General features: G+C 37.1%; 1 protein-coding gene across 1 annotated transcript in view; it reads right to left on the bottom strand.

Annotated features, from left to right (window-relative positions):
- Window positions 1-12,439, bottom strand: part of LOC117781095 (cGMP-dependent protein kinase, isozyme 2 forms cD4/T1/T3A/T3B) — a 35,741-nt gene that overhangs the window by 3,821 nt on the left and 19,481 nt on the right. The window contains 2 exon segments of the mRNA XM_034617810.1: window positions 798-1,017; window positions 10,891-11,057. Coding sequence (XP_034473701.1) covers window positions 798-1,017; window positions 10,891-11,057 — 387 coding nt within the window.

Here is a 12,439-nt window from a genome sequence, read left to right as displayed (position 1 = left end):
TCATTATATGACCACATTAATAGAAGATGGAACCTTTTTATGCTTAACTCAACTCCTCCTCTAAATCTCAATCGTTTTGCACTTTCATTTTCAGTTGGCGTAATGTATTTTTTTTTTTTACATTTTTATGCTTTAAATAATGGTGAATGGGTTTCATTTAATGATAGTCATAAAAAACAAAGGAGAGGAGGGAACTACAAGTATCAAAATAGTTTTCAAGGCGCCATTGCTTCCCTGTACGCGATCAATTAAATGCGATTAATTTGTCGGTCAGTCACGGCGGCAACTGTTGGTGGTTGCCTCGTTTGGTGGTGCAATGTAGTGTGCCATAAACTGGTTGTGCATTTGATGGAAAGAAAGAAAATTTCTATGCGTTCGTTGGCCGCACAATCGATCGAAATAGTCGAGAGTCTGTCCATCTTTCAGTCTTTCCATCTTTGAGCACTGCACGTCATCGCGCAATAGACGTATATATGATAGACGCCCATGACCATGACGATGACGACGACGACGACGAGATCGTAGTCTGAGGCTGTCTGCCCATTTGATGGAGAAAGTTGTGTGCCACAAAAAAATAAAATCCAAATCAAATCAAGTCAAATCAACTCAACTCAACTATAAAAAAAATATCCTTAAGTTAAGCGATTTGTATTTTTGCCACTTATGTTGAAGCTACGATGGAATTGATATAATTAAGTGCAAATGACAAGCAACTCATTAAGGAACCAGTTAAGTGGAGAAAAGGAAATACCTTATCCGACATATTTGATGCAAGTACGAGTATCATTGCCCCTTACCTCTTGAGGAAGTCCGTATATTCCGCCTGACGAATGAGTCCAGTTCGCATCATAATCGTCTGGAAACATTGACGTTCAATCGCCCACAAATTGCATTCGCTGATCGCGGTGATCGTCGCCGTGCGCTGACAATTGTAGAGTATCGCCAATTCGCCAAGAACTTTCGCCCCCGAAAGCGTTGACAGATATTTACCTTCGCGTGAAACCTCCACTCGTCCATCTGAAAGAAGATGCATATAAAAATGTAGATTGAATTGAATTCGAAAGAAGAAATAAAAATTATTCAATGAAATGATGGAAATTTGTTGATCGATTTGGGTTAACATTTTCAATGATTCTGCATGAGGGAAGTTTGATTGATTGCTCAACAAACAATTGTAATGGTCTTCAATCTGAAGGGGGGAGCAGAGAAAATGTTCAATTGTTCTACATAACAGAAGTTCTTAATAAGATTGACAGATTGAATGATCGCTTGTCATTTAACTTTTATGAACTCTTTCTTATAGAAGAGCTAGAGATCAGAGATACAGAGTTAACAGTAGTTGGAATGACCGTCGGACAACAAATTATTATAGAATTCACTTACATATATAGGAGATTAGGGATAAGATAAAATCACAAAGAGTTATGAGATCTCTTTAAGCAAATGTTAAATTTTGAGTCCCACATCTACCGAAGCTTCTTTTTCCTTACGTTTTCTATTGGTAGTACAATTTTCATAATTTTCCTTAGTATGATTGAATTAAAAGCGCTTAGTGACTAAGCAAATGATGGATGATCGGTCCCAATAAAATAAGTAGATCTTCAGTTTTTCTTTATTGAAACTGTTATCTTTTAATTTTCCTCTCTTCTTACCATTACCACTGGTAACTTCTTCTTCCTCCTGCGCTGTCGAAGACTGCTCCTTGAGATTCCCTGTCCGGCGACGCCTTGCATATGTGTGCACCGGGACAATTAGGCGTGGCCTTGGTATGCAGAAGCCCTCACCATTGAGATCCTTTGAGCTGCCGTTGCTACTGGCAGCGGGCGACACATGACGTTGCGTCTTCCCCTGCTCCTCCTCCAGCTGCAATCCCTGCAACGCCTGCTCAAGACTGTGACGTCGCACGGAGGGAGGACACGGCGCCTCCCGCACTGTGGAAGTACGACAAAACGAAGTGGAATGATGTGGCATGCGTATTGTGGCATAGCGTTGAACGCTCGTCTGTGATCTGCTTAGTGGCTTGAAGGAACGTTTGCTTCTGGGTGGCGATGGTGGTGGCTCTGTGGGCGGTGGCATTAGACGCTGTGGCTGCTGGCAGATGACGCGATCCGTACGCTGATTCTCGACGACGGAGGAGAAGGTGGAATATGCGTAGGAGGAACTGTTGCTGCCCGCATTACTGTTGCCAGTTTGTTTGCTCTGCGGGGCGGTTTTGATTTTGGGGGCACGCAAGGTCACATAACTTGGATGCGGATGTGGTTGCAACATCGTCTGTGATCGTCGCAGCGATGGCGGCTTCACCGACAGCTGCTGTCGTGGACGTGGCGCACGCGATCTTTCCGTTGGATCCAACACATAATGATTAACGGCTGCAACTTCCGTTTGAGTTGAATTCAATTTGGGATCTTGCTCTAGCAACTCCTCCTGATTCTCATCCACCCAACCGTTGAGCAACTGTTGTTTGTGATGTTGCAATGCTGAAGGTCGGTAGCCATTTAATTCTTTGATGGTTTTCACAGTGTGTTTATCCTTTAATTGTTCCTGCTCCAACTGTCGGATGTTCTCCAGTGTCATCTGATATTTGCTCAATGCTGAGATGCCATCCAGAAGAAAGCTACTTCCAACAGTGCTGGGCTGACGACTCAGTTTGTTGTTGTTGTTGTTCTTGTTCTTGTTTGGAGTCTGTGTTAGAGTTGAAGTTGGCGTTGAAGCTGGCGAGGATTGATGCTGATGATGGGCTTGGAGCCAGTTGGCCTCATAGAGGGCGCCCATCGTGTTGTTGCTCTCCAGAGAGAGACTCGCATCGACAGCTTTGCCCGGATAATGTTTAATTTTCATTTTGGGTTTTTTCCTCGGTTTTTGTTTTTTTTTTTCACTTTTGGCCTGCAGATTTCACTGACCAACGATGACAAACTTTGTTGTTAGTGTTGTTGTTTACGTGATTTGTTTTGTTGGCTAAAAGACGGCGGCGGCTTGTCTTTACTTTATTCATTTGCTGTTGACTTTTGCATAACCCTTCCATGAAATTCGCGTGTGGAATTTTGACGAGTCAGAGGGAAGCCGTCACAGCAATACCTAATTGTATTTGGTTTTCTATTATTTATATTGCCACAGCGATTTGTTGTTATTGTTGTTGTTGCTGATGTTGAAAACTTTCTTGCCTCACGTAGCGAATTTTGTTTATAGACTGTTTTTTGTTTGGTAAAAACCTCGAACCCTGGAGTCGAACTCCCAAAACCAAAACCTAAAACTCGACCAACTGTTTAAATATTTGGCAGGCACTGTTTACACCTTAATTTGTTTTGTGAATCTTGTCATAATTTTCACAATGTTTAACAAAAACCTAATGAATTAATAACAATTATATTTTGTTGCCAATTTGAATGTGTGTGTGAATGAATGAATCGTGTTGTACGAGTGCAAGCAGCAAAATAAACACCTCAAAGAGAGTTGTAAAAAAGTGGAAACACTTTTGAATGACGTATGATATAGGGTGACCTGGCTAATTATTAGGTAAACAGCTGATCGTAAAGTAGAGCATGACTGATCGTTGATCATTCACAATGTCAGCATTAAGTCGTAGGCAAAATCTAATTATAGAGTTGGGGTTAGGAAAAAACATAGCTTTGATGATAGATGTTCGCATTTTAATATGAAACCTACAATTGATCGACGATTGAAGCGTGACTGATCAATCAAAGACATCAAATGTAGCTTCTTGAAAAGCATTACATCGTTAGTTATGTAGATTTCAATGATAATTTGATGATCGTTTAAGCTGAAAACAGATCGGACTATTAAAATCGATCTAGTGAAAAACATGCGATCGAAGATAATAGAATATCAAAATGTAGACAAGTTAAAGATCATTTTACGGCTTATTGATCAATATTGATCACTTTGATCACTAAAATGTTTAATTAATGGACAAAAGAAGTTCGTTGTAATGCTGAGGAATCAATACAGTAAATGCGGATCAATAATAATGATCAATAATGATTTAAGAACATTTAATAATAGAAAATCAAAATGTAGACAAGTTAAAGATCATTTTACGGCTTATTGATCAATATTGATCACTTTGATCACTAAAATGTTTAATTAATGGACAAAAGAAGTTCGTTGTAATGCTGAGGAATCAATACAGTAAATGCGGATCAATAATAATGATCAATAATGATTTAAGAACATTTAATAACTTCTTAAACGCCTGCTTATAATGATCACTCTGTAAGTAAACCACAGATACGTAAAGCATAAATAATGCAGACAATATAAATTTCATTCAGCGATCATTAAATAATATATCTGATCTTTTTATAGATAGTTAAATATTAAAAACGGAAATTCAATGTAATAAAAAACATATAAACAATTAACAGCTGTGTGAAAAGTAGGTCGTAAATACGAGTAGTAATTGTGATTCAGTGCATTGCAAATTGCTACAATGCAAAAACAGATAATGAATTATTATACTTGTAAACTTTAAAGTTAACAGTTAGCTCAAGCTAATCGCCAATTAAATGAGCTTTGATCCCACAACTTTTAACTTTAATTACTTAAAGAATTTGTAAGTTGAAGATCACTTTCAAACAAAGTGATGAAAAATAAAAGTCTCAAAAAACCACTCAATATTGTTGTCACTTTGGACAAGTCTTTTGGAAACTAAACAAACAAATAAGACAACCAATTCAAGTATTCAACCTCCAATCGAATAAAATTGAGAGTCCATTCACAGTAACAACGCAACGGTCAGTGAATTGAAATGATTGTTGTTGAGCCATTTACGTAACATGTCCCAAAATAAATTGGCGATTTGAGTGTGAGAATGGAAATGCTTGACATGCTTATCAATTGGGTATCGCTCGGGTTCTACTTTGAGTTCTACTTGTTGCCGTTGTAGTAGTTTAACATGTATAACGTCGTGCTGCAGCTTTAAACTGATAACGGGAGACAAAACGAGACAAGCGACAGCTGCCGATGCCAATTTCCCTCTATAAACAGCTTTCAAATCAATGGAAATTTTTTGTGTACTTACAAAAAAACAAAAAGAAAAAAAACTAAACAACACAAGACAAGGGAAAACAAGTTGGCAAATTGAAAGGCACCGACATCGGCAACGACAACGAGGTGCATAGTTCAAAGAGTTTGGCGGCCTCAGTAAGGCTTCGATCAATGCGGAAATCCGTCATGCAAAGTTGAACAACTTCAAAAAGAATCAACAAAAAGCAGAAATAGATAATGTAAAGATCGATTTGACGAAGATAAAATACCCTGGCAGATTTATGAAATCAAAACTGATTCCAAACTGTAAGATCTTTAAAAAGAAATAAGCTGTTCATATATTAATTATATATAAGAACGATTGCTATCAACTTTCATTACTTTTCTCAAATTTGCCTACTCACGTCTAGCACACCCTGTCTATATAGGGTACAGCAACAAGCAACTGCAGCTGGCCAAAAGATTTTGCAATGCTGAATGTGTTGGCTATAATGGAACTGCTGGGCAAGGTCAACAAGTTGGCTAAGCTGATCGCTCTCTCGGTCTCGAACTCGGACTCGGACTCTCGAGCTCTTTTGGCTCTGATTTGAATACAATCGCATTGAGACAAGAATTTGCAAAAGCCGTTTTGACTTTTAGCTTTTAACTGTTTGCTGTTGCCATGGCTATATATAAATGTAACGGTAACGGTGTCGGACGCCCAAGCCAGTCTCAATTAAACTAGAGTTAGTCACAGGCTGTTGGCTTATGTGCCAAGGGCAAGAGATTTTATAATTTGTTTACTTGGATATGGTTTTGGTTTTGCATGACATACAATACCATTTTTACAGCTTCTTCTTTTATTTCCCCTCTTTACATGTCGCTCTGTCTCTTTCTCATTCAAGGCATGTCACTGTCTGACATTAAAAATTCCATTGAGTTAGTCACCTTTTTTTAACCTGACCGCATTTCATTTATTATTTTTGTTGATTTTTTTTGCATTGTAAATTTTAATAACAAATATTAATATCTGCTTCTTCTTCTTTATCTTCTGTGTGACTGTCTATGCTTATAAAGAAAGTTCAAATTGATTGACGTGTTTAGGATCTATAGACGATCGTATATAATTTAGATTGTAGTCAAACCAGAATCACCATGAGCTCATTAGCAACAACATTGTGAACAAAATTAGCAAATTTCAACAATGAATTGAAGAAGAAGATTGAATCTTTTAAAAACGAGTATTCGGCATCATTAACAATCGATCGTATCTTAGATAATGTTTACAATTTGTAATAGTTTTCTCGTGCTTGTATTTATGTATGATTTTATTAGTGTCGTTTAGTAAACGTCATACAACTTTTGATAAAAAAAAAGATCATATAGCTTTAAGGTGTGGATATTCCAATGAATAATCGAATTGTTTGCCTGTTCCAATTTTCACTTTCGCAAAATTGTCGCTAATTGAAAGCACAGTTGACATTGAGCTCGTGATTTTCATTTTGTAAAAGCGAAAATCAATTAAATTTCTATACGTAACTTCTCATATATGAAAATTATTTAATATTTACTTTTACTATCACATGTATTCAGTTCCTTGAAATGGGGAATATTTATTTAAAAAAAAAAAATAGTTAGTTATTTATTTTCATCATCTGAAAATTCACTCTGATAAATAATTATGTAAATTGTATATAAATATAAATAAATATATTTCATGCAGTTTGAACATTATTTTATTACTTGTGAATTGGTAAAAAAAAAACCCATAATTTGTGATAAGCTTGCGTATTTTTTTTCCTCGTAGCAGGTATTTCCAACGATATATATAAAAGTCGCAGCAGATCGAATTCAACCCAGACAAGTTGTACGTAAAGTTCATATAGGAGGAAACATGATAATTTCCATAAACTCATTTGCAGCTTGGCCCCAAGTCAAATTGCTGTTCATTTGCAAGTGATCAACTCATTTCCCCATTATATATTTATGTACTGCTCGATCAACCTGCTCGTAGCTTCAAGCATTCAAAATGTTACTCAATCATTTCGATAGAAAAGCAGAAAAGCTTTGCTCATTTAGCATGTCGCAGAGTCACAGTTCAGAAAGCTTAATGATGGAGGGGAACTTGTATGGCTGAGAGCTACTAGAAAAGTGAGAGTGCCCCTGGCGACCCTGCATACCGGATTTCTAGTCTTTCCGCCCAGCAGTTAAACGATCACTTGAAGCAAATGAGCTGTGGATGAAGTCAAGTGAACTGAAGAAGTCAAATGGGAACAAAATGCGCAACATTAACACACTTTGCTATTGTTTTTTATCTACTTTTTTTTTGTTTTGTTATTTTCTTTTTTTGAATTCTTCTATTTTAGTTTGATTGTCTCTGACTTTCGCACGATTTCTAATTTAATGTTGATATTTTGAGGTTTTGGTTCTCCGTAAGAAATGCTACCCACGTATTCTACATTTTATAAAAATCTTTCTGCAAATTTGTCTCTTTTTGCAGATTCTGATTTTCTTCTCAACACACTCTTAACATTCTTGCACGATTCTGGTAATAATCAGTACACTATACTCAGTAAATTATCTGTTATATCTCGCATTATTTATTGTACATTTCAATTTTTATTGTTTGTCGAGTTACGGGTTTTTTATTTTTTCTTGGACTTCAGTACGACTCGACATTTGGCATTTCTGTTTAGACCTTTATTCGAGTATTTTATTAGTATTTCTTTCTTTTTTTTGTCTACACTTTTTCGGACCAATGACCGACAAAATGCGCGAATTACAAGACGAAGGTAGAACGAGTAGACGGGGGGAGCAGCAGCAGCAACAACAATTGTGTGGAAAAACCACAAACCGGAATTCTTCAAGTGATCTTTTCGTTCAATCGACACAACAACAATAACAACAAATCAAGCAAATCTACTGTAACTTTGTTCGATTCCGGTTCCACTCAGTCTCGGCTTAACAGATCTACGACACGCCCACGAAGTGGGCAGGAGTTTGGCTTGACTACAAAATACACTTTCACTTTTGCTTTTGTTTTTAACTTTTGTTTCTTTTCAAGAATTCTTCGGGCCAAAAGCAATTCGAAGAAACCGCATTGCATGTTGTTTGGATTTTCAACATAATTTCTGGTTTATAGCCGGGTTTCGATTTGGTTTTGTAAACACATATGGGATTTATTATTGTTGTTTCAACTAGAACGAGAGGGCAGAGCGAGAAGTGGAGGGAATGCGAACAACTACACAAAAGGCACGAAATTGTTTGGGTATTTATGTAATTGTCTTGTTTAAAATAGCGCAATAAGCATTGTATTTATCGGTCTGAGTGTGTGTGTGCACAGCAACAACAACAATGAGCACTAATCATAAGTATTTATTTCTATTCTTTTACTTTTGCCTTCTGCTCTTGTTGTTGCTGCAATATTCCACGCGCGACGAAGCGTGTACAACATACACACAATATGCAAAAACTGCAGTCGACACAAACACGAACTCACGACTCACGACGAACCGAACACGATTGTTATTACAATTGTTATTGTAATTGCAAGCCAAGCGCGCATGCGCCTCTCACGTCCACTCGCTACGCTGCCTGTTTAACGAATGATTTTCTGTTATGATTCAAACAGCCTCTGAGAGGCGACGGAGCGCGAGAGAGCGCACGAGTGTGACTGCGACTGAGAGAAAAGACAGCACAGCTGAGCATTGATTTGTTGTATGCGGGTGAGAGAGGATTCTGGACAACAACTAAAAACATGTGCGCGTGAGAGCACACAGATGCACACAAACACACTCACGTGTGGACAGGTAAAGCGTAAACGAAAGCAAGTGCGTTAGGTAGACAAGACAAGGTCGACTTGTGGATCAGCTAAAATCAATTGTGGGGAAACAACTGTGTATCGTTATATTGGATCTAATTGATATCTGTTAAACGATATACATACATACTGCATAATTGGTAGTCTTTATAATATTTTTAATACATATATTCGTATAAGTATAAAAAGTATCAAACAAAATATTTTAACTTGATAAATACTTTTCAAGTTGATATTGACTTCTCCACATTTGACGACAAAATATCTCTAGATTAACTCGAATCTTATTTAACAGCATAGATTATAAATTATATAATAATAATATATTTGTAGCACTCCTTTATATGCTTATATTTTAATACTTCACATACCTTAACGATTGACCACATGCCATACTTTGGTTGTTGCTCACAAGCCAAAGAGCTTTTATATTTAATATTTATGAGTGTTTACCAATCATTTGGTATTATTATTCGTGATGCTTTAACAGAGACAGCCACAAACATGACGGCGGCTTTTATTACAATCAGTATAAATTGATTTCAGTAAACGAATTCCTTATCAAAATGTTTTACGTACGTATAAGTACACGTTCACGTACTTTCCTTATCGCATCATTATAAAGCTCCCCTGTCATGAGTACTAGGTATTGGGTTATCATAATCATATTCATTCATACACGTATATGTATGCAAAGAAGAGAATTATATACGTTCACATGGCCGACACTCACAGTTTTCGCACATCTGTTGTACGGATCAACTCTCTCTCTCTCTCTCTCTCTCTCTCTCTCACTCTCTCGATCTCCCGTTGAATCTGTGTGAGGTATGAATCTGTACTGGTTTGTTGCCTGCAACAGCTGCACCGTGACATCTGTTGTTTTCCTTCTTTTTTTTTGGCTCAACCTCATCGTACCGGGTTACGAGTACTCGAATTTTATGCAGCCGGCTTTCAAGTGCGGAGGTTGCACAGATTAAGGAAGCAACTGTCGACGGTTGCATGATCATCATCGGGTTCCGTCTTAATGAGGAAGCGCACAACTCACCAGGTTAATAATTCCAGCTTCATGGTAGAGTTTATAGTAATTATAAAGACTACGAGTTCATAATGCAATTAGTTGGTCGCTGAAGCAATTAAAATGTAAATTAAGTCGGCCACTAAATTAGCACGAAGAGCAACAACAAAGTAAAGACTTAGCTCAAATTTCCATCTTAATAAATCCAAATGCTTCGTCGTGCAAATATTTAAGACAACAATTAGACACAAGCACACCCAGAACACGAACAGAGAGAGAAACAGAGAAACAGAAAAACGAAAAAAAATATATGAAAGGAAAATTGTAAAACTTTGTTTTGGTAGCAGCTGTCTGACATTTGGCTGCAAAACCTCTCAACGAGTTGTGTGGGTGCGACCACGACCCAACCACATTGCTGGGAGGGCACAGCCAAAGAATTCAACTCGAAGTCAAAGCTAAAACCACAACTCAGTGTCTTTGGGCACGTGCAGCAGCAGTAAGCGCTACTTATCTGCCACAACGAGTTGCACGATCAGCAGACGGAACTGCAACAACTAACCGTGGGCGACACAGACGCAAATAAACGAAGAGCAAGAGTGAAGTGTGAGTGTAGAGGGAAAGTGGCAAAAAAAAAAAAATGCAGCTCCAATCAAAAGTGGTTGCTGCACTTATCATTGCATGCTTTTAGGATGAATGGAAAAGTGCAACAAGATCACTTTAAGAAAAGTGTTGCATACTTAAGAGCAAAAATAAATTACAGAAAGTTTGAAACTTGACTATCAAAGTCATCCTCTTAGAAATTAAATTGAAAATTTTGTTGATCAAAACGTCAAAAAAAAAATAAAGTTTTTATCACAGAAAAATAATTATAAAATGAATAATCAGAAAAAGGACTTATAAAAATAAATATGTAAATCCTAATTATCTATTAGAAAAAGCCGATTGTTCAATAAGTTGAGTAATTGCTTCGGCAACAGCTTAAAAGCTTACTCGATTCAGGTATCAAATTTAAATAAACCCTTAAATAATTATATAGGACCATACGGACAATTAACATTAACCTATTACTTACCTTCCATAACATAAACGATGCTGCCAACATCTCCCTCTTTGATAATCAGATTCTTGGCTGGATATTTAACAGGGTACATGCAGTCGACTATTTCACGTATTTGTGCCAAGTCCAAGTTCTTCATGAAATCATTATCCAAAATGGCCGCTTTGATAAGTTCACGGGAGCTGCAAGCAAAATACATAACATAAAAGTTAGTAAATATAGACATAGCCAGATATATTTATAGCAAGCGATACAACAAATTAGTTACAGATACTGAAAATGGTAGCAAACTGTCAATGGCTAGGCACTAAAATGAGCCATGAGTCGATTATTTGTGGACTTAACAAGAACTTCGACAAAGGCAAAAGGCCAATTAATTTTATGGCTGACACATATAAATCGTTTTTTATCTGGTTCGCCAGTTTGGCTTACAAGCAACATGCAACATGTCGTTGTCCAAAGATACAACAAAAAAAATAAATAAAAATAATAAAATAAATAAAAAATGAAATTATTATGCTCGATCGATATGAAATTAATACAAATTTGAAAATTGTATGCTTTGGCTTTGTTAAAATGTGCGAGAGAGAAAGATTAAACTAAATGGGAGAGAGAGAGGGAGATACATGTCATGTTGCCAATGCGTGTAAATGTCAAATGACTTTATCTGTCAGCGAATTTGACAACCAAGCGACCAACCATAGCTGTAGACTTGGCCGATTAATTAAAGCCAACTCCACAAGCCAATTCGGGGCGTTATGCCGCCTGTCGTCGGTGGGGTGGCAAAAGAGTAACCAGACAATTTGTTAACTTTGGCAACGTTGCGTATGCGCAATGATGAGTCTTAACGCGTACTCAGAGCATAGTAGAGTTAGTTGGGTTGTTAGCCACCCAACCACCTGCACCACTTGTGTTGCCTGTTTGGCAGCTACTCGCATATTTTTAGCACACAACACTTACAATTAAAATTTCGTATTTTAAATAAAAAATTAAGAAAAACAAAGATAAGCTACCCAATACGCACTTGCAGCCAAAAAATAAAAAAATCGATGTTGATGTTGTAGTTAGAGGTAGAGTTGAAATTGAAACTGAGGCCCAGGAAGCAACCAATTTAATTTCGCATGCTGTAAGCGTCTTTTTTTTTTTTGGCTATTTTTTGCGAAAGAAAAATGCGTATTAGATTTCAACGCCCCGCATGAACTGTTAGCTTTTTGGTCACCCCGAAACGGGTTCGACTTAAAGCGTTTCATGTGGTGTGTGAGGCACTGCTGTTGGTGCAACACCCGCGGCGCTATTCCAACGCCACAAGTTGCATTTACTACACCCTGGCTATAAACGATGGCAGATAAGGGGTATATTAGTTAACTGTCATTATTGTTGGTTGGAATGCGCAATTGCTTAAAAAGAAAAGATTCAGTTTATGTAATGAATCCAAAATCAATAAATAAAAATATCAAAAACAAAAATACAGCTCAAAAAAAAGTAGAGAAAACTTTTAGGTATAATCGTAGATACAATTCTAAATAAGTATATGGCATTTATAATTATTTATATTGCAAAATAA

Source organism: Drosophila innubila (assembly GCF_004354385.1).
Source record: "Drosophila innubila isolate TH190305 chromosome 2L unlocalized genomic scaffold, UK_Dinn_1.0 4_B_2L, whole genome shotgun sequence".
In the NCBI taxonomy this organism is placed as follows: Eukaryota; Metazoa; Arthropoda; class Insecta; order Diptera; family Drosophilidae; genus Drosophila; species Drosophila innubila.
The sequence above is the reverse complement of the archived record's forward strand: the minus strand, read 5'-3'. Positions and strand labels throughout refer to the sequence as shown.